Below are 23,368 nucleotides of genomic sequence, written 5' to 3'. Positions count from 1 at the left end.
GGGCAGAGTTGGCAAGACTCTTCACTCACTGCTGAGGGCATTAACGCGCCTTTTGAGACCACCCTGAGAGATACGGCGACAACCTGCTCCTCACGACCACGACGGATTCCGTCATGGACCGAGCCAAGCCAGGAGAGTTGGGCCTTGGGCTAGCAACCCAGAGCTGGGACCTCGGCTTAGGAGTCTTGCGGCGAAAGCCACAGGTCCCCGGAAGCCAACGGGGACAAGTCGAGCCCCTACCATCCCGCACCCTCGCCACGGGAAATGGATGGGGACGCCATCACCAGGCCGGGCGTTAACGTGGAACCTGCCGGCAAAGCGGAGCAGGGGACGGCGAACGAGAAGAAGGGGACGAGGTGAAACACCGGCCCGGGACGGAGGACTCGGGACAGCGGACGATGCTCAACCACCAGCAGCAAAACAATAAACACCACAAACACTTTGATGTTGTAAATTTAATCCGGTTGTTACCGTGGGAGGCCCCGTTAAGCTTTGTCCTATGTACAAGGTCCACTTACGGTATTGTAGCGGTTAGCCATTACAGTCCAGGGCGCCGGAGCCCGGAGCTCTCCTCTAACTGCACGGGTTACCTCCGGGTGCTCCGGTTTCCCCCCACAGTCCACAGGCCGGTCAGTAGGTTAACTGGTCGTTGTAAATTGTCCCGTGTGCGGGTCGCAAAGGACCCGCATCTCAATAAATTACGTACAAGACGTTGAATTAAATAGAAGTTATATTAAGCTGTGGTTTCAGTCATGACGAGGCGGGAGGGCGATAGAGCCAGCTGGCTTCGCTGTCCCTGGCGGGAGCTAAAGGGCTCCATGCCCACCGAAGGGCGGCGGCTTTCATTGGCTCCTTGAGGTGCCTAACGGGACAAGACTTCACCGGGAGCCTCCGCGCCGGCCGGTCGGCGTCCCCGTCCCCGAGAGGAGGAGAGGGCAGACCGTTGCAGTCGAACAGCCCACGGCTGCCAGACCGGCACTGGTCGGAACCGCGCCTCGTCGTCCACCTGTCTTTTCTCTGCGGCCGCGACGCCTCATTCTGTGCACCCTGCTGTCGCCGGGCCCGGTTCTGCCCTGGCAGCCCGCTCTCCCTGGAGTGTCGCGTTCCGTTCGGCGGATCAGAGGGCATGTGGGGTGAAATAGGGCTTTTCTCTCTGGAGAGAAGGGGGATGAGAGGGGGCTTGATAGTGGACAGCCAGAGACTTTTTCCCAGGGCAGAAAGGGGGGGGGGGTATCAGTTGAAGGAGTTTGGAGGTGGGGGAAATGCCAGAGGTAGTTTGAGAGTTCTTACTGCGTGGACCATGCTGCTGGGGGTGGGGGCTGGGACATTTCAGAGACTCTTCGAGAGACGCATGGGTGATAGAAAACTGGAGGACGATATGGGAACGAAGGGTTGGCTAACGGGTTGGCACAACGTCGTGGGCTGAAGGGCCTGTCCTACCTTAGTACCAGTGATGACTGTAAACCGACTCCAATCCTTGAGAGGATTGGGGGGGGGCAGGAAGAGGTGGAAGTACAAAACTGGCCCCTCCCCTGCAGAGGGGAGGCAGGGTCCGCAACGCCTGACGAAGGGTCGGAGCCCCGCTGCCACTCACCGCGATGGCATAGAGCTTAGGGTAACACTACTACAGCTCCGGTGACCCGGGTTCAATTCCCCGCAGCTGTCTGTGAGGAGTTTCTACGCTCCCTTTCTGAGCGCTCCAGTTACCCGCCCCCCCCCCCGACCCCCACCTTCCAAAGATGGACGGACTGGTCGGTTAATTGTTCACACCGGTGTAATTATGCGACGGGGGGGGGGGTTCTCTAGGCCGTATGGGTTCTCTAAGTAATTATCAGGCCTGCCCTCCCCCACCCCCCGACACATCTCAGTCTCCCCACCCAGGATTCACCTGCCGCTCATTCCACGCATGTCACCTGCGGCCTATTTGAACCCCAGTTCTCAATCACAGTCCATCTTCACTCATCCAACGGGCCGGCCCCTCCCAGCCTTCACCCTCCCTGTCTAGAGTTTGGCTTGCTGCCTGCTGTCTCTGTCCCTCTCGCTCCATGGCCCCTCGTGCTTCGTTATTTTCTGGTCTATTATTAAAGTTTATGGTCTCCAAGACTCTTCTACATTCCCTGACAATAGCAACCATTGGAGCGCTGGTCGGATTTCTCCGTGTTGGACAGTTGAGGGCTGCTGGGTTGTGCCCAAGTCGCTCTCTTCTTTTCCCTTCCGCCCCGACCCTCAAGACCCCCTACTCGGAGGAGAGGATTTCACACCTGGATCCCGGCTCCTGAACCGGGCCGGCCCCCTCGGGCGGTAAGTCCTTCTTCTCCATCACCTCGAGGATGTCGTCCAGAATCGAGGGCCCGAGGTCCAGCTTTAGGGAGAGGAGGGAGACGGCGCGGGGGAGCAGGGTCTCCGCCCGGCTCGCCGGGACCTTCCTGCCGATGCGGTTCTCCCCCGAGGGGCCGCCCACCGGCTCCTTCTCCCGGCTCTCGCTGTCTTTGCTGTCCAGGTGGAGCCTGGGTGGTTTAGGGGGAGCCCGGGGACCCCCGAGGGCGGGCAGGGAGACGGCGTTCTGCAGCAGGGGCGACAGGGGGAGGTGATCGCCTTCGCGGAGGCTGGCCGTCCTGCCCAGCTCGGTGGAGGAGGGCGGGGGCCGGGGCCGGATGTCGCTCAGCCGGCCGGGCAGCAGGTGCAGCTTCCCCTCGAGGAAGGAGAGGTCTCCGAAGACGTCGTCCGCCCCTCGGCTCCCGATGTGGATGGTGTGCCTGAAGTCCCCCAGGGGCGGGCTGATCATCTCCGAGCTCAGGGCGTCCCGGACCTTCTTCTTGCCCCTGTAGCTGCCCCACTTCAAGGGGACGGGAGGCTTGTCCGACATTCTCTCAGCTCTCCTGGAGGGAGGAGCTCTCCCCGGGGGATCTCTGCAGACACGGGGGTGGGGATTCGCTCTCCGGGTTCCCGAATGGCTCACTCCTCCCGGTCCTGGCCAGCGCCCGAGTCTGCGGAGGGAACACGGACAGAGTTAACGGGGTTGTCTACCGCCCCCCCCTCCCGGGCGGAGGGAGAGGCAGTGAGGAGGGAACGCCGTGCCGAGAGAGAGGCGACCGTGCTGAAAGAGCGTCAGGCCGGAGGAGAGGAGCATCGTGCTCCCAGGCGCGGTGCGGAACGAGATGCTTCCACCTCGCACGCAAGGCGCGCTCCCTCCTCAACACCCTCTCAGTGCTGCCCCGCAGCGAGACGCTCCCTCTGTGCCGCCCACTTCCCGCAGCCTGGTGCTCCCTCCGTACCGCCCACTTCCCGCAGCGAGACGCTCCCTCCGTACCGTCCACTTCCCGCAGCGAGACGCTCCCTCTGTACCGTCCACTTCCCGCAGCGAGACGCTCCCTCTGTACCGTCCACTTCCCGCAGCGAGACGCTCCCTCCGTGCCGCCCACTTCCCGCAGCGTGGCGCTCCCTCCGTGCCGCCCACTTCCCGCAGCCTGGCGCTCCCACCGTACCGCCCACTTCCCGCAGCCTGGCGCTCCTTCAGTACAGCCCACTTCCCGCAGCCTGGCGCTCCCTCCGTACCGCCCACTTCCCGCAGCGTGGCGCTCCCTCCGTACCGCCCACTTCCCGCAGCCTGGCGCTCCCTCTGTACCGCCCACTTCCCGCAGCGTGGCGCTCCCTCCGTACCGCCCACTTCCCGCAGCCTGGCGCTCCCTCCGTACCGCCCACTTCCCGCAGCGTGGCGCTCCCTCCGTACAGCCCACATCCCGCAGCCTGGCGCTCCCTCTGTTCCGCCCACTTCCCGCAGCGTGGCGCTCCCTCCGTACCGCCCACTTCCCGCAGCGTGGCGCTCCCTCCGTACCGCCCACTTCCCGCAGTCTGGCGCTCCCTCCGTACCGCCCACTTCCCGCAGCGTGGCGCTCCCTCCGTACCGCCCACTTCCCGCAGCGTGGCGCTCCCTCCGTACCGCCCACTTCCCCACAGCGAGACGCTCCCTCCGTACCGCCCACTTCCCCACAGCGAGACGCTCCCTCCGTGCCGCCCACTTCCCCACAGTGAGACGCTCCCTCCGCACCGCCCACTTCCCCACAGCGAGACGCTCCCTCCGTACCGCCCACTTCCCGCAGCGTGGCGCTCCCTCCGTACCGCCCACTTCCCCACAGCGAGACGCTCCCTCCGTACCGCCCACTTCCCCACAGCGAGACGCTCCCTCCGTGCCGCCCACTTCCCCACAGTGAGACGCTCCCTCCGTACCGCCCACTTCCCCACAGCGAGACGCTCCCTCCGTACCGCCCACTTCCCGCAGCGTGGCGCTCCCTCGGCCCCGCTCCTCCGCAGTGTCCGCTTTCACAATCGCTGCCCGCTGCCTTAACTTTTAATCGGATACCTCAACGTCTATTATCCCGGAAATTAACCGGCAAATCCGCCGACTCACAATGACTCAACTGATATGAGACTGAAGGGTTAATTTGAAAAAAACAACAACATCTGTCCCAGTCTTGACAGCACAGGAAGGGAAACCATACGCTGAGGTGCGCGATCTCTGTGTGTGACTCGCACAACTACGATACTGTGTTGGTACTCTTGGACTGGGGCCACAGTGTGTGTGGGCGAGGGGGCTCCATCTGAGCCAGTGAGACTGACGGACTGTCACACAATGGAATGCAAACGGCGTGAGTCACCGACTGTGTGTGTGTGCACGCACGCAGGGTCCTGCTCGTACTCGATGAGGCAGAGAGAGAGAGAGACACTGTGCGAGAGAGAGAATGTGAGGTGAAGAGACTGTGTGTGAGAGAGAGAGACACACACACTGTGCGTGAGAGAGAATGTGAGGTGAAGAGAGACTGTGTGTGAGAGAGAGAGACACTGTGCGTGAGAGAGAACGTGAGGTGAAGAGAGACTGTGTGTGAGAGAGAGACACACACACTGTGCGTGAGAGAGAATGTGAGGTGAAGAGAGACTGTGTGTGAGAGAGAGAGAGAGACACACTGTGCGTGAGAGAGAACGTGAGGTGAAGAGAGACTATGTGTGTGACAGACACACACACTGTGCGTGAGAGAGAATGTGAGGTGAAGAGAGACTGTGTGTGTGACAGACACACACACTGTGCGTGAGAGAGAATGTGAGGTGAAGAGAGACTGTGTGTGTGAGAGAGAGAGACACACACACTGTGCGTGAGAGAGAATGTGAGGTGAAGAGAGACTGTGTGTGAGAGAGAATGTGAGGTGAAGAGAGACTGTGTGTGAGAGAGAGACACACACACACTGTGCGTGAGAGAGAACGTGAGGTGAAGAGAGACTGTGTGTGTGTGTGAGATAGGGACACACACACTGTGCGTGAGAGAGAATGTGAGGTGAAGAGAGACTGTGTGTGAGAGAGAGAGAGAGACACTGTGCGTGAGAGAGAACGTGAGGTGAAGAGAGACTGTGTGTGAGAGAGAATGTGAGGTGAAGAGAGACTGTGTGTGTGAGAGAGAGACACACACACACTGTGCGTGAGAGAGAATGTGAGGTGAAGAGAGACTGTGTGTGAGAGAGAATGTGAGGTGAAGAGAGACTGTGTGTGAGAGAGAGACACACACACACTGTGCGTGAGAGAGAACGTGAGGTGAAGAGAGACTGTGTGTGTGAGAGAGAGACACACACACACTGTGCCTGAGAGAGAATGTGAGGTGAAGAGAGACTGTGTGTGAGAGAGAGACACACACTGTGCGTGAGAGAGAATGTGAGGTGAAGAGAGACTGTGTGTGTGTGTGAGATAGGGACACACACACTGTGCCTGAGAGAGAATGTGAGGTGAAGAGAGACTGTGTGTGAGAGAGAGACACACACACACTGTGCCTGAGAGAGAATGTGAGGTGAAGAGAGACTGTGTGTGTGTGAGAGAGAGACACACACACTGTACGTGAGAGAGAATGTGAGGTGAAGAGAGACTGTGTTTGTGAGAGAGAGACACACACACACTGTGCCTGAGAGAGAATGTGAGGTGAAGAGAGACTGTGTGTGAGAGAGAGAGACACACACACTGTGCCTGAGAGAGAATGTGAGGTGAAGAGAGACTGTGTGTGAGAGAGAGACACACACTGTGCGTGAGAATGTGAGGTGAAGAGAGACTGTGTGTGTGTGTGAGATAGGGACACACACACTGTGCCTGAGAGAGAATGTGAGGTGAAGAGAGACTGTGTGTGAGAGAGAGAGACACACACACTGTGCGTGAGAGAGAATGTGAGGTGAAGAGAGACTGTGTGTGAGAGAGAGAGAGAGACACACACTGTGCGTGAGAGAGAATGTGAGGTGAAGAGAGACAGTGTGTGAGAGAGAGAGAGACACACACACTGTGCCTGAGAGAGAATGTGAGGTGAAGAGAGACTGCGTGTGTGTGAGAATGCGTGCAAGAGATTGTGGGTGTAAGGGATAGTGAGTGAGTGAACATGGGGTTCTTCAATTACCCACACCCCCCCACCCCCGCTGCCTGTCTCACGGGAATTCATTCTGGTGATGTTAGGGCGGTGGGAGGGGGGAGGAGATCCAACTCCCAAAGTAATCATCCAAAAGCCAGAAGATGACCTGAACTTGCGGACGAACACTCCATTATAACGTGCCCTGAGTGAGTCAGTCACTGGCAAACAGAATGGTGCAGCTAGAAACAAATACCCTTCGGCCCATCGAGTCCGTGCTGATCGTCAACTACATATTCACAATGATCCCATTTTACTTCCCCCCCCCCCCCACCACCCAACCCTCCAGAATCTACTCCTCACCCCCACCCAAGGGGTGGGGGGAAATCAGCCATCTGTCGGGACCGGGCCACCCCGAGGAATCTCACACAGGGCCACCACGCACGCTCTCAGGCAGACTGACAGACGCAAACCCTCAGTAGGGGACAGGTCCACACACACACAGCGCCGGGCCACCAGCATCGAACACAGGTCCCTGGAGCTGCGAGAAGCTTGCCACAGCTCCAATATCCGCGGGGCATCGTAATCTTCCCGGCATCAGCAGCCCCAGTAAAGCAGCCAGCATTAATCAAAGAGCCCCCACCCCCCCAGACATTCCCTCTCCTCCCCTCGTTACGACCCTCACACCTTATTTTCAGCCTGCACTTTGCTTTCTCTGTAACACTTTGTTCTGCATTCTGTTAGTGCCTTTCCCTTGTCTATCTCACTGAGATGAAATGATCTGGTCGGCCAGTTTTGCAAAACAAAGGTTTGCACTGTCCCTCTGTACATGTAACAATTACCAATTAAGAATCTATTGTACATACTGTAAACTTGTCCTAGGCTGGATTAAAGGTGCTGTTGAATCAACAGACAGGAGGGAGACTGCAAATCTGGATGAACGGTGTCATAACAACAACCTCTCACCCAACGTGAGCAAGACCAAGGGGCTTCAGGAAGGGGAAGTCGAGGGAAGACGAATCTATCCTCACAGAGGGATCAGAACTGGAGAGAGTGAGCAATTTCAACCTACTCTGATCCCAACATATCAGTGCAGTTATAAAGAAGGCAAGACAGCGGCTATACTTCATTAGGAGTTTAGGAGTTCGAGATTAGGCATGTCAACAAATACACTCGAAAACTTCTCTCGAGGTGCCATGGAGAGCATTCTGACAGGCTGCGTCACCGTCCACTGCACAGGGCTGAAAGAAGCTACGGACAGCTGCTAAATTAGTCAGCTCCATCTTGGGCACTGGCCTCCATCCTATCCAGGTCATCTTCAAGGAGCGGTGCCTCAGAAAGGCAGCGTCCATCATGACCCAAGACATGTACTCTTCTCCTTGTTACCATCAGGGAGGAGGCACAGGAGCCTGAAGACACACACTCAATGATCAGGAACAGCTTCTTCCCCTCTGCCATCAGGGAGGAGGTACAGGAGCCTGAAGACACACACTCAACGATTCAGGAACAGCTTCTTCCCCTCTGCCATCAGGGAGGGGGTACAGGAGCCTGAAGACACACACTCAGTGATTCAGGAACAGCTTCTTCCCCTCTGCCATCAGGGAAGGAGTACAGGAGCCTGAAGACACACGCTCAGTGATTCAGGAACAGCTTTTCCCCTCTGCCATCAGGGAGGAGGTACAGGAGCCTGAAGACACACACTCAACGATTCAGGAACAGCTTCTTCCCCTCCGCCATCCGATTTTTAAATGGAACCATGAAAACAAACCCTTCGTTTAAAATATTATTTCTGTTTTTGCACTATTTTTAATTTAACTATTTAATATACTTGCTGTAATTGATCTACTTTTTTTCTATATTAGTGCTGGCGCGTGGCCTAGTGGTTAAGACGTCGGTCTAATGATCTGAAGGTCACTGGTTCGAGCCTCGGCTGAGGCTGCATTGCTCTGCGACGACACCGGTGCCAAGCTGCGTGGGTCCTAGTGCCCTTCCCTTGGACAACATCGGTGGCGTGGAGAGGGGAAGGCCTACAGCTTGGGAACTGCCGGTCTCCCACACAACCCTGCCCAGGCCTGTGCCCTGGAAAACCTTCCAAGGTGCAAATCCATGGTCTCACGAGACTAACGGAGGCCTGTTAAAAAAAACTATTATTTCGATATTATCATGTATTGCATTGTACTGCTGCCGTTAACAAATTTTGTGACATAAGTCGGTGATATTCAACCTGATTCTGATTCTCGACTTCAGGCCCACACCACCAGGTTCAGGAACAGTTACCACCCCTCAACCATCAGGTAGGAGGTACAGGAGCCTCAGGCCCACACCACCAGGTTCAGGAACAGTTACCACCCCTCAACCATCAGGTAGAAGGTACAGGAGCCTCAGGACTCACACCACCAGGTTCAGGAACAGTTACCACCCCTCAACCATCAGGTAGAAGGTACAGGAGCCTCAGGCCCACACCACCAGGTTCAGGAACAGTTACTACCCCTCAACCATCAGGCTCCTGAACCAGTTGATAACTTCACTCAGCTTCACTTCCCGCATCATGAACTGTTCCCACAACCTGTGGACTCACTCTCAAGGACTCTTCACCTCATGTTTCTCGATATTTATTGCTTATTTATTATTATTTAATTCTTTTTGAATTTGCACAGTTTCTCCTCCTCCGCATTCTGGTTGAACACCCAAGTTGGTGTGGTCTTACTTTGATCCTGTTATGGTTATTATTCTATAGGTTTATTGAGCGTGCGGGCAAGAAAATTAATCTCAGGATCATAAATTGACTTTGAACTTCTGTGTACTGGGAATGACATTAAACAATCTTTCATTTTGAAGAAGGTTAGATCAGATCTTCTATCTCCAGACCCTGATGTAGAGGGTGGGGATACAGGGACTGTGTGTTTAAGGGGGTGGGGGGAGGCGCATAAGATTCAAATTTTACTGATACATTGCCTCCTGATGGTAGGGCATTGAGGAATGCAGTAGAACAGAGTGATCCAGGAATAATGGTGCATAGTTCCCTGAAGGTGGAACCTCATGTGGATAGGGTGGTGAAGAAAGCTTTTGGTATGCTGGCCTTTATAAATCAGAGCATTGAGTATAGGAGTTGGGATGTAATGTTAAAATTGTACAAGGCATTGGAGAGGCCAAATTTGGAGTATTGTGTACAGTTCTGGTCACCAGATTATAGGAAAGATATCAACAAAATAGAGAGAGTACAGAGGAGATTTACTAGAATGTTACCTGGGTTTCAGCACCTAAGTTACAGGGAAAGGTTGAACAAGTTAGGTCTCTATTCATTGGAGCGTAGAAGGTTGAGGGGGGACTTGATAGAGGTATTTAAAATTATGAGGGGGATAGATAGAGTTGACGTGGATGGGTTTTTTCCATTGAGAGTTGGGGAGATTCAAATAAGAGGACATGAGTTGAGAGTTGGGGGCAAAAGTTTAGGGGTAATACAAGGGGGAATTTCTTTACTCAGAGAGTGGTAGCTGTGTGGAACGAGCTTCCAGTAGAAGTGGTAGAGGCAGGTTCGGTATTGTCACTTAAGGTAAAATTGGATAGGTATATGGACAGGAAAGGAATGGAGGGTTATGGGCTGAGTGCAGGTCGGTGGGACTAGGTGAGAGTAAGCGTTCGGCACAGACTAGAAGGGCCGAGATGGCCTGTTTCCGTGCTGTAATTGTCATATGGTTATATATGATGCATCCCATCTCGATACGGGAACCGCTCTGCCCGTGAGAAACCGCGGAGAGTCATGGGCACAGCTCAGCTCGTCACGGAAACCAGCCTCCCCTCCCGCGGACTGTCTACACCCCTCACTGCCTCTGTGAAGCAGCCAGTGTAATCAAAGACCCCCATCCATCCCCCGATAAACTTCATCCTCCCCCTCCCATCGGGCAGAAGACACAAAAGCCTGAAAGCTCGTCCCACCAGGCTCAGGGACGGCTTCTACCCCGACGCTATCAGACCTGAATGGTCCCTTTGTACGCTAAGACAGATTCGTGGCCTGAGGATCCCCCTCGCACCTAATTACCTGCCTGCACCTTCTCTGTAACTGTGACACTCTAATTCGCATCCTCTTACTGCTTTTTCCTTGTCCCACCTCCACGTACTGACGAGCTGGACGGCAGCTGAGCAAGGTTTCTCACTGAACTTCGCCACCTGTCCGAGTTGGTTGATTATTGTCATAATTGGTGGATAATTGTTTATCGGGATGGAGGCCGGTGACTAGCGGGGTGCCTCAGGGATCTGTTTTGGGCCCAATGTTGTTTGTAATATACATAAATGATCTGGATGATGGGGTGGTAAATTGGATTAGTAAGTATGCTGATGATACTAAGGTAGGAGGTGTTGTGGATAATGAGGTGGGTTTTCAAAGCTTGCAGGGAGATTTATGCCGGTTAGAAGAATGGGCTGAATGTTGGCAGATGGAGTTTAATGCTGTGAAATGTGAGGTTCTACATTTTGGCAGGAATAATCCAAATAGAACATATGGGGTAAATGGTAGGGCATTGAGGAATGCAGAGGAACAGAGAGATCTAGGAATAACAGTGCATAGTTCCCTGAAGGTGGAGTCTCATGTAGATAGGGTGGTGAAGAAGGCTTTTGGAATGCTGGCCTTTATAAATCAAAGCATTGAGTACAGAAGTTGGGATGTAATGTTAAAATTGTACAAGGCATTGGTAAGGCCAAATTTGGAATATTGTGTACAGCTCTGATCACCGAATTATAGGAAAGATATCAATAAATTAGAGAGAGTGCAGAGACGATTTACTAGGATGTTACCTGGGTTTCAGCACTTAAGTTACAGAGAAAGGTTGAACAAGTTAGGTCTCTATTCATTGGAGCGTAGAAGGTTGAGGGGGGATTTGATCGAGGTATTTAAAATTTTGAGAGGGATAGATAGAGTTGACGTGAATAGGCTGTTTCCATTGAGAGTAGGGGAGATTCAAACGAGAGGACATGATTTGAGAGTTAGGGGGCAGAAGTTTAAGGGAAACACGAGGGGGTATTTCTTTACTCAGAGAGTGATAGCTGTGTGGAATGAGCTTCCTGTAGAAGTAGTAGAGGCCAGTTCAGTTGTGTCATTTAGGGTAAAATTGGATAGGTATATGGACAGGAAAGGAGTGGAGGGTTATGGGCTGAGAGCGGGTAGGTGGGACTAGGTGAGACTAAGAGTTCGGCATGGACTAGGAGGGCCGAGATGGCCTGATTCCGTGCTGTGATTGTTATATGGTTTATATGGTTATAAGATTGTAATGAGGTACGATTGTGAGGTCAGGAGTCCATCTTGTTGTCCAAGAGTCTTGTCCCAGCTATGATCTTCAGCTCATTGTCCTGCCTGCACTGCACTTTCTCTCTAGCTGTGATACTTTAATCTGCTTTCTGTTCGTGCTTTCTCCTTAAGGTTGTCAGAGCCCGGGTGGGGGGAGAGCAAGCTCCCACTACCTATTAAACACTCCCAATGGCGTGCGCCTGAAATCGCCTCTGACAACTGAGTCTAACTCCTGGCCTTCGCGTGAGGCTGAGCCACTAAGCCCGGAGGAACCGTTTCTACTGACGGGAGAGGGGGGCAAAGGCGGGTTACTGGCGCCTTGAAACCAGTCGCTTTGGGCAGATGGGGCTCGTCAGCCCTGGTCGGCAGCTCATCTGGGAGAAGAAACCTCGGCTGCCCCCCACTCACGGGGAAGGCTTCGGGAGTGAACCCCGAGGGGAAAATCCGTAGCTGGAGTCCCTCAGGCAGTCCGACACTGGCATCCTGCGACGCCGCTGGTGGTGGACTGTATCGGTCTCTGCTGTTCCTCTGGGTTCATCAGCAGAGGGGGGAGCCTGCTACGTGGGCAACAGCTCGGTCTTCCTATCACACTGTCCTGGCTTGTGTGTCTAGACAGCGAGGACCAATGGAGCCCTCTCAGATTGTCTTGCCTTGCTCTACCTCGATACGCTGCCCCGACGGTCTGCAAGACAAGCTTTTCACTGCAGCTTGGTACGCGGGACAATAATAAACCGATTTACAATACAAGCCTGAGGTGGGGTTGGTGTCAGAAAGACACAGGGACGATACAGGAGTCGGCCTCAGCCCCACAAACCTGTCCTCAGGTGCGGAACCAAACACTCTCGAACAGACGTGTCATGGGGAGTATTCTGACTGGTATGGGGGGGGGGGGTGGGGTGTCACTGCACAGGGTCAGAAAAAGGTGCAGAGAGTTGTAAACTCAGCCAGCTCCATCTTCAGAAGGCGATGTCTCAAGCTGTCGCCTGGATTGAGGAGCGCACCTCATGAGAATAGGTTGAGTGAACTCGGCCTTTTCTCCTCGGAGCGACGGAGGACGAGAGGTGACCTGATAGAGGTGTACAAGATAATGAGAGGCATTGATCGTGTGGGTAGTCAGAGGCCCTTTCCCGGGGTTGAAATGGCTAACACGAGAGGGGATAATTGGCCGGTTCATTTGCTATGTTTAAGAGGGAGTTAGATATGGCCCTTGTGGCTAAAGGGATGAGGGGATATGGAGAGAAATCAGGTACAGGGTTCTGAGTTGGATGATCAGCCATGATCATACTGAATGGCGGTGCAGGCTCGAAGGGCCAAATGGCCTACTCCTACACCTATTTTCTATGTTTCTATAATATTAAGGTGCTGGGGAGTAGGTACAGAGGAGATGTCAGGGGCAAGTTTTTTACTCAGACAGTGGTGAGTGCGTGGAATGGGCTGTCGGCGACGGTGGTGGAGGTGGATACGATGGGGTCTGGACGGGTACATGGAGCTTAGAAAAATAGAGGGCTAAAGGTAAGCCTAGTAACTTCTAAGGTAGGGATGTGTTCAGCACAACTTTGTGGGTCAAAGGGCCTGTATTGTGCTGTAGGTAGGCCTCCGTTAGACTCGATAGATCACGGATTTGTGTCTTGGAAAGTTTCCAGGGCGCAATCCTGGGCAGGGTTTTTTTTATATAGAAGACCGGCAGTTGCCCAAGCTGCAAGTCTCCCCTCTCCACGCCACCGATGTTGTCCAAGGGAAGGGCATTAGGACCCATACAGCTTGGCACCGGTGTCGTCGCAGAGCAATGTGTGGTTAAGCACCTTGCTCAAGGACACACACTCAGCCTCAGCCAAGGCTCGAACCAGTGACCTTCAGATCACCAGATGGACACTTAATCACTTGTAGGTTTTCTTTGTTTCTAGGGCAGATTCCATCATTAAGGACTCCCCAACATCCAAGAATGCCCTCTTCTCTCTGCTACCATCGGGGAGGAGGTACAGGACCCTGAAGACACACACTCAGTGATTCAGGAACAGCTTCTTCCCCTCTGCCATCAGGGAGGAGGTACAGGAGCCTGAAGACACACACTCAACGATTCAGGAACAGCTTCTTCCCCTCTGCCATCAGGGAGGAGGTACAGGAGCCTGAAGACACACACTCAGTGATTCAGGAACAGCTTCTTCCCCTCTGCCGTCAGGGAGGAGGTACAGGAGCCTGAAGACACACACTCAATGATTCAGGAACAGCTTCTTCCCCTCTGCCGTCAGGGAGGAGGTACAGGAGCCTGAAGACACACACTCAGCGATTCAGGAACGGCTTCTTCCCCTCTGCCATCAGGGAGGAGGTACAGGAGCCTGAAGACACACACTCAACATTTTAGGAATAACTTCTTCCCCTCCACCATCCGATTTCTGATTGGTCCACGAACTCATGCTCATGTACAATACTTCTGTAAATTGCTCTCTGCTTGCACGAGTTGTTTATCTCTTATTGCGACATAGTTTTTTTACGTATTACTGCTGCTACAGAAGAACAGATTTCACGACCTGCGTCAGGGATAGTAATGTGATTCTAAACTCCATCATGGGCACTAGCTTCCACCCAGCCCCCCCATATTGAGGACCTACTCAAAAGGCGGTGCCCCGGGGCAACATCGGTGATGGCGGCTTTCTCAGAGCTATTACAGCTGGGGGCATCGGAGTTCAGAGTTCAATTCCAGCGTGCTCTGTAAGCAACCAGACGCCTAGTGCAGATATTGGACTGTCTCTGTACAATGCTTTCAACAATTGCACCCTCCAAATCTTCATTCTCATTGTAATATTCGGGATGGTTGTTGATACCTCCAAATTCTTCATAGTCCCCAACCTGCTGAAGCAGTGAAATCGTTTGATTTTCACTCCCGGCCGTTTCTGGCATCTCCAAGCCTGAATGCTTGAAACTGTTCTGAATTGTCTTACTGCTTATAGAACACAGAACATAGAATAGTACAGCTCATTACAGGCCCTTCGGCCCACAATGTTGTGCCGCCCCTCAAACCTTGCCTCCCATATAACCCCCCCCACCTTAAATTCCTCCATATACCTGTCTAGTAGTCTCTTAAACTTCACTAGTGTATCTGCCTCCACCACTGACTCAGGCAGTGCATTCCATGCAGCAACCGCTCTCTGAGTGAAAAACCTTCCTCTAATATCCCCCTTGAACTTCACTCCCCTTACCTTAAAGCCATGTCCTCTTGTACTGAGCAGTGGTGCCCTGGGGAAGAGGTGCTGGCTGTCCACTCTGTCTATTCCTCTTAATATCTTGTACACCTCTATCATGTCTCCTCTCATCCTCCTTCTCTCCAAAGAGTAAAGCCCTAGCTCCCTTAATCTCTGATCATAATCCATACTCTCTAAACCAGGCAGCATCCTAGTAAATCTCCTCTGTACCCTTTCCGATGCTTCCACATCCTTCCTATACTGAGGCGACCAGAACTGGACACAGTACTCCAAGTGTGGCCTAACCAGAGTTTTGTAGAGCTGCATCATTACCTCGCATCTCTTAAACTCTATCTCTCGACTTATGAAAGCTAACACCCCATAAGCTTTCTTAACTACCCTATCTAACTGTGAGGCAACTTTCAGGGTTTATTATAACTGAGAAAATCACTGCTTTTTGAACAGAAACACCCACAACGGGCACTATTTTAAAACTGCTCACTCTCAGCACGATGTGGTGTCTAACGGCCGTGCAAGTGCACGTGACTGACGCGAGTTAGGAGGTGTTCGGCAATGTCTCAAATTAACTGGTGTAGTGTCATAAATAAATGAAGGAAATCCCACCAGTTTTTCCAATTTGTTTTTGTTCTTTTAGAGTTGTCCCAAATAAGCAGCTCCCCTGATTGACTGATAGCCCAATTAATCGGAATCTGCTCTAGATACTGCAGAGAGAGAGACAGGTAGATATACATATAATCACATACACTCAGTGGCCACTGTATTAGGTACACCTGCTCGCTGATGCAACTATCTAATCAGCCAATCACGCGGCTGCAACTCAATGCATAAAAGCACACAGGCAAGGTCAAGAGGTTCAGTTGTTCAGACCAAACATCAAAACAGGGAGGAAATGGGATCGAGGTGACTTTGACCGTGGGAGCACCAACAGAACCTCATCCCGGGGAAAAGAGCAAGGGTTCCCAACACGTGGTCCACGGACACCTTGGTGGGGGTCCATGGCATGATAAAAGGTCGGGAACCCAAAAAGATGGGCTGCACCTGGGGACAAACTGGAAGACCGGCCCGGGATAAAGGAAGTGGCGGGTGTGTGGGATCGATTGCAACACTTAAGCGAAGTCTGGATGGCTACGGTGCCGGTGCGGGTAGATGGGCTGAAGGGACTGATTCGGTGCTGGAGTGCGCCGTGACAATGGACACACCTGTTGGTCTGTCATGAAGTTGGAATATCGAACAGTCTCGAGCGATTCCAGATTCCGTCTCAGGAACAGATCATAATGAGATGACATCCATCGTACACCCTGTACCTCCAACGCAGACGGCTAAGTACTGGCAGCTTCTGCAATGTTCCCGATTGTCAACTGCATTTATTTTTTTTAATGAAAAGATTAACGAGGTGTGCTGAAACAAAATAATCTGGCTGAAGATTATGAACTGTACGGTGGACGGCTGAGAGAGGAGGGGGGGGGCGGGGTTAGCAACCCCCCCGTCCCGTAAAAACCCAGAGCTGCAGAAGCAACAGCTGAAGCTCCAGGGGCCTCATCACCAGGACAGGCAGGACATTGGCCCGGACGGCCCGAGGCGAGAGCCCCAAGTCCGTGGAAGCCGCGGGGCTGATCGACCCTCTACCGCGACCTCGAATCGGACGCCAGGAAGATGGACTACACCCGGGGACGACTTGAAAGAGCGGCCCGGGGCAGAGGAGTCTAGCGAGCTGCTGTCGGGGGCCTGGGCCCCAGCAGAAGAAGAAAAAGGGCAGAGAATAACTGCGAGTAACAAGGGCGACCTGGATTCCGAGATTCCCAAACACTGTGACGGTGAATGAGGCCATTCGTCCCATCGGTTTCGTGCTGGCCCCCAGCAGTTCGTGACTCATTTCCTCCCCTCAGATCAGAATCAGGTTTGTGATCTCTGACGTACACTCAGTGGCCACTTTGTTAGGTACACCCGCTCGTTAACACAAATATCCAACCAGCCAATCACGTGGCAGCAACTCGGCGCGTAAAAGCACGACGACACGGTCAAGAGGTTCAGTTGTTGTTCAGACCGAACATCAGAACGAGGGGAGAAATGTGGTCTGAGTGACTTTGACCGTGGAGTGATTGTTGGTGCCGGATGGGGTGGTTTGAGTATCTCAGAAACTGCTGATCTGGGATTTTCATGCAGGACAGTCTCTAGTTTACAGAGAACGGTGTGGAAAACAGGAGAAAACTTCCAGTGAGCGGCAGTTCCGTGGGTGAAAACGCTTCGTTAATGAGAGAGATCGGAGGAGAATGGCCAGACCGGTTAAAGCCGACAGGAAGGTGACAGTAACTCAACGTTACAACAGTGGTGTGCAGAAGATCGTCTCTGAACGCACAACACGCCGAACCTTGAAGTGGACAGGCCACAGCAGCGGAAGACAGTCGGCACGCCATTAGGTACTGGAGGGACCCGAGTGCATTTCTTTACTTTATAATTTCTTTTTTTACCGCACGGCCACAGATTTCACAGACCTCCTTTCCAAAAGGAGCATTTATCACACCGGGAACTTCGGAGAGCTGCTGCCTCAATAAGGGAACTCAATCAGGGCAGTTTGGACTTCGCCCCAGCCGCGAACCGGTGGCGAGACTACGTCAGTCCTGTTGAGCAACTAATATTGGTTGGGAGAATCGTTTCAGAGAACGCTTCTTCACTGCTTTTTCTTCAACACTCTGGGACACCAACTGATAACTACCACCCCCCCCCCCCCACCAAAAAAAAAGCGTGGGGAGCAGAAGGCACAACGTTTTCTTCTTTGTAAGCCCACCACCACGACGGGGGCACAGACCAGGCTGGTAGGTCGCCAGGGTCCCATGCCCTGGGCCAAGAGCAGATCGATGGGCCCCGTTGGCTTCCAATTTTCATTCAAAGACTTCATGAGTCTTCTAGGCCAAGATCCCAGGGATGGGATCTGTGTGGTTTCTGAAGCTCTGAGTTTTTTTCTCAAAAGGTTTGCTAGACCCCCGCCCAACCCTTTTGCAGCAGGGCTGAAGACACACACACACACACACACACACGCACACACACACACGCACGCGCACACACACACACGCACGCACGCACACACACACACACACACACACACACACACACACACACACACACACACACACACACACACACACACAGTCTCTCAACGATTCAGGAACAGCTTCTTCCCCTCTGCCATCCGACTCCTGAATGGACGTAGAACCCGTTAAACTGACCTCACTGCTTTATAATATCTGTTTCTGCACTACTTAATTAATTTAGCTATATACACACACACACACACACACACACACATATTTATACCTCACTAACAAGAGAAAATCTGCAGATGCTGGAAATCCAGAGCAACACACACAAAATACTGGAGGAACTCAGCAGGCCCGGCAGCATCTGTGGAAAAGAGTGAACAGTCGATGTTTTGGGCCTTTGACAGGACTGGAGAAAAAAAATGAGGAAAAACACCTTCTCACTACATTTTTATTTCTTTTTCTCTCTTTCTCTTTGCATTTCTTATTTAATTTTTAAATATATATTTTGTATTGTAATTTATAACATTTTAATCTTTATGTATTGCAACAGACTGCTGCTGCTAAGCGAGTGTCATGACATATAAGCCCCATAAGGTATCGGAGCAGAATTAAGCCATTCAGCCCATCGAGACTACCCCACCATTTCATCATGGCTGATCCATTTTCCCTCTCAGCTCCAATCTCCTGCCTTCTCCCCATATTCCTTCATTCCCTGACCAATCAAGACTCTTATCAACCTTTGCCTTAAAATGCCAATGATACTAAATCTGACTCTGAGTCCGTCCCACGTCAACATATTGAACTACATGGAGGGCATGCACTTGGTACACGTGATGGAGTGTCGGGGTGGAGATACGTCTCTACCAAAGGAGGTGTAGGGCGCTCCTTCCCTCCGCTAGCCTGCAGTTCACCCCTTGGGCAAGGTGTAGCAGCTGCTTAGCCCCCGATCAGGGTCACGTGGATCCTTGGGAGCAGGTGGTGGATGGTCGTACGAGCAGCCGGTGCACCATAACCATAAGTCCTGGTTATGCGACCACTGACACCAGGTGGGCAATATCCAGTATTGATAATGGCTGGGGTCACCCGCCTTGGAAGGCACTGCCCAGAAAAAGGTGATGGCAAACCACATCTGTTGGAAAAGTTGCCAGGAACAATCATGGCCATGGAAAGACCATGATCGCCCATGTCAATATGACACGGCACATAATGATGATGTCATACAACACAGCACATAATGATGATGTAATACGACACGGCATATAATGATGATGTAAAATGACACGGCATATAATGAACGAAAGAACACGGGACAATACTAAATTAATTTACCTAGCATCTGCAGTTTCTTGTGTCTCCAAATGGAGATCAGGATCGCTGAGCCACACTTAGACCACAAGACCATAAGTTACAGGAGCACAATTTAGCCCATCAAGTCTGCTGCGCCATTTCAAAATGGCTGATCCAGCTCCCTCTCAGCCCCATTCTCCCGCATTCTCTCCACAACCTTTTACACCCTGCCTAATCGAGAACCTATCAAACTCCACCTTAAATGCACCCAGTGACTTGGCCTCCATAGCCACCTGTGGCAATGAATTCCACAGATTCACCAACCTTTGGCTAAAGAAATCCCTCCTCATCTCCATTCTCAATTGATGTCGCTCTATTTTGAGGCTGTGTCCTCTGGTCCTAGACTCCCCCACTATAGGAAACATCCTTTCCACATCCACTCTATCTGTGTCCTCTGGTCCTAGACTCCCCCACTATAGGAAACATCCTCTTCACATCCACTCTATCTGTGTCCTCTGGTCCTAGACTCCGCCAGTATAGGAAACATCCACTCCACATCCACTCTATCTGTGTCCTCTGGTCCTAGACTCCCTCACGGTACCAAACATCCTTTCCAGATCCATTCTATCTGTGTCCTCTGGTCCTAGACTCCCCCACTATAGGAAACATCCTCTCCACATCCACTCTATCTGTGTCCTCTGGTCCTAGACTCCCCCACTATAGGAAACATCCTCTCCACATCCACTCTATCTGTGTCCTCTGGTCCTAGACTCCCCCACTATAGGAAACATCCTCTCCACATCCACTCTACAATGCCTTTCAACATTCGATAAGTTTCAACAAGATCCACCCTCATTCTTCAGAGTACCAGCCAGTACAGGCCCAGAGCCGTCAAGCACTCCTCTAATGACAAGCCTTTCAATCCTGGAATAATTTTTTGAACCTTCTCTAATGTCAGCACATCCTTTCTTAGATAAGGGGGCCCAAAACTGCTCACAATACTCCAAGTGAGCCTCACCAGTGCTTTATAAAGCCTCAACATCACATTCTCGCTTCCATATTCTAGTCCTCTTGAAATGAATGCTAACATTGCATTTGCCTTCCTCACCACAGACTCAACCTGCAAGTTAACCTTCAGGGAATCCTGCGCAAGGACTCCCAAGTCCCTTCGCACCTCAGTATTTTTTATTTTCTCTCTACGCGATAGTCTACGCTTTTATTCCTTCTGTCAAAGTGCAAGACCACACACTTCCAAACACTGTATTCCATCTGCCACTTCTCCGTCCAAGATTCCTCAAGAGTTACCAGCACTGAAGCAGGCCCATCGGCCCATCTAGTGCATGCAAGCATTCCCTATGCACACTTGAGGGGGGGGGGTATGGACGAAATTTAAGCCCGTTATTAAAATAGAAACATAGAAAACCTACAGCACAATACAGGCCCTTTGGCCCACAAAGCTGTGCTGAACATGTCCCTACCTGAGAAATTACCTAGGGTTACCCATTGCCCTCTATTTTCTAAGCTCCATGTACCTATCTAGGAGCCCCTTAAAAGACCCTGTAGATATATCTCATCACATACAACCCTAAATTCATTTCCCTGCGGGCGTACTCTGCAAATCTATAGAATAATAACTGTAAACAGGATCAATGAAAGATCAACCAGAGTGCAGAAGACAACAAACTGTGTATACGCAAATATAAATAAATAGCAACAAATAACGAGAACATGAGGTAAAGAGTCCTTAAAGTGAGATCACTGGTTGTGGGAACATCTCAATGGATGGTCCAGTGAGTGATGTTATCACCTTTTGTTCAAGATCCTGATAATTGAGGGGTAGTAACTGTTCCTGAACCCGGTGGTGCGAGTCCTGAGGCTCCTGTACCTTCTTTCTGATGGCTGAGGGGTAGTAACTGTTCCTGAACCCGGTGGTGCGAGTCCTGAGGCTCCTGTACCTTCTTTCTGATGGCTGAGGGGTAGTAACTGTTCCTGAACCCAGTGGTGCAAGTCCTGAGGCTCCTGTACCTTCTTTCTGATGGCTGAGGGGTAGTAACTGTTCCTGAACCCGGTGGTGCGAGTCCTGAGGCTCCTGTACCTTCTTTCTGATGGCTGAGGGGTAGTAACTGTTCCTGAACCCAGTGGTGCAAGTCCTGAGGCTCCTGTACCTTCTTTCTGATGGCTGAGGGGTAGTAACTGTTCCTGAACCCTGTGGTGCGAGTCCTGAGGCTCCTGTACCTCCTACCTGATGGTTGAGGGGTAGTAACTGTTCCTGAACCCGGTGGTGCGAGTCCTGAGGCTCCTGTACCTTCTTCCTGATGGTTGAGGGGTAGTAACTGTTCCTGAACCCTGTGGTGCGAGTCCTGAGGCTCCTGTACCTCCTACCTGATGGTTGAGGGGTAGTAACTGTTCCTGAACCCGGTGGTGCGAGTCCTGAGGCTCCTGTACCTTCTTCCTGATGGTTGAGGGGTAGTAACTGTTCCTGAACCCTGTGGTGCGAGTCCTGAGGCTCCTGTACCTCCTACCTGATGGTTGAGGGGTAGTAACTGTTCCTGAACCTGGTGGTGCGAGTCCTGAGGCTCCTGTACCTTCTTCCTGATGGTTGAGGGGTAGTAACTGTTCCTGAACCCTGTGGTGCGAGTCCTGAGGCTCCTGTACCTCCTACCTGATGGTTGAGGGGTAGTAACTGTTCCTGAACCCAGTGGTGCGAGTCCTGAGGCTCCTGTACCTTCTTCCTGATGGTCGAGGGGTAGTAACTGTTCCTGAACCCGGTGGTGCGAGTCCTGAGGCTCCTGTACCTCCTACCTGATGGTTGAGGGGTAGTAACTGTTCCTGAACCCTGTGGTGCGAGTCCTGAGGCTCCTGTACCTCCTACCTGATGGTTGAGGGGTAGTAACTGTTCCTGAACCCGGTGGTGCGAGTCCTGAGGCTCCTGTACCTTCTTCCTGATGGTTGAGGGGTAGTAACTGTTCCTGAACCCGGTGGTGCGAGTCCTGAGGCTCCTGTACCTTCTTCCTGATGGTTGAGGGGTAGTAACTGTTCCTGAACCCTGTGGTGCGAGTCCTGAGGCTCCTGTACCTCCTACCTGATGGTTGAGGGGTAGTAACTGTTCCTGAACCTGGTGGTGCGAGTCCTGAGGCTCCTGTACCTTCTTCCTGATGGTTGAGGGGTAGTAACTGTTCCTGAACCCTGTGGTGCGAGTCCTGAGGCTCCTGTACCTCCTACCTGATGGTTGAGGGGTAGTAACTGTTCCTGAACCCGGTGGTGCGAGTCCTGAGGCTCCTGTACCTTCTTCCTGATGGTCGAGGGGTAGTAACTGTTCCTGAACCCGGTGGTGCGAGTCCTGAGGCTCCTGTACCTCCTACCTGATGGTTGAGGGGTAGTAACTGTTCCTGAACCCTGTGGTGCGAGTCCTGAGGCTCCTGTACCTCCTACCTGATGGTTGAGGGGTAGTAACTGTTCCTGAACCCTGTGGTGCGAGTCCTGAGGCTCCTGTACCTCCTACCTGATGGTTGAGGGGTAGTAACTGTTCCTGAACCCGGTGGTGCGAGTCCTGAGGCTCCTGTACCTTCTTCCTGATGGTCGAGGGGTAGTAACTGTTCCTGAACCCGGTGGTGCGAGTCCTGAGGCTCCTGTACCTCCTACCTGATGGTTGAGGGGTAGTAACTGTTCCTGAACCCTGTGGTGCGAGTCCTGAGGCTCCTGTACCTCCTACCTGATGGTTGAGGGGTAGAAACTGTTCCTGAACCCGGTGGTGCGAGTCCTGAGGCTCCTGTACCTTCTACCTAATGGTAGCAGTGAGAAGAGAGCACGGCCTGGGTGGTGGGGGTCCCTGACGATGGACGCTGCTTTCCTGTTTCATGTACAAACGTAGATGTGCTCAATGGTGGGGAGGGCTTTACCCACTCCCTTGTGTAGGATTTTCCTTTCAATGACCATGATTGGCGAATTATTTCTATAGTAGGGCTTTGCCATTGCCCTCTTCTGAGCAGTGCCTTTACAAGATGGGTGACCCCGCGGCCATGACCAACATTCTTCAGAAGTTGTCTGGCGTCAGCGGTTGCAGAACCGGGACTCGTGATCGGCGCCGGCTGCTCGTACGATCGTCCACCACCCGCTCCCGTGGCTTCCCGTGACCCTGATCGGGGGGCTAAGCAGGTGCTGCACCGTGCCCCAGGGTGACCCGCAGGCTAGC

At 52.6% G+C, this 23,368-nt stretch overlaps 1 protein-coding gene across 10 annotated transcripts in view; it reads right to left on the bottom strand.

The window, feature by feature from the left end:
- Positions 1-437: 437 nt before the first annotated feature.
- Positions 438-23,368, bottom strand: part of LOC132384060 (cdc42 effector protein 2-like) — a 36,241-nt gene continuing 13,310 nt past the window's right edge. For 4 of the 10 annotated variants that reach the window (XM_059955363.1, XM_059955368.1, XM_059955367.1 and 1 more), the window contains exon 2: positions 438-2,987. In XM_059955363.1, the coding sequence (XP_059811346.1) occupies positions 2,237-2,866 (630 nt within the window). In that variant the 5' untranslated portion in view covers positions 2,867-2,987 and the 3' untranslated portion in view covers positions 438-2,236. Of the gene's footprint in view, positions 2,988-3,275; positions 3,939-4,263; positions 4,718-4,837; positions 6,521-16,050; positions 16,074-23,368 lie in introns of those variants that run through there. The other 6 variants (XR_009508838.1, XR_009508837.1, XM_059955369.1 and 3 more) reach the window with 6 other exon arrangements.

Source organism: Hypanus sabinus, chromosome 31 (genome assembly GCF_030144855.1).
Source record: "Hypanus sabinus isolate sHypSab1 chromosome 31, sHypSab1.hap1, whole genome shotgun sequence".
Classification (NCBI taxonomy): domain Eukaryota; kingdom Metazoa; phylum Chordata; class Chondrichthyes; order Myliobatiformes; family Dasyatidae; genus Hypanus; species Hypanus sabinus.
The sequence above is the reverse complement of the archived record's forward strand: the minus strand, read 5'-3'. Positions and strand labels throughout refer to the sequence as shown.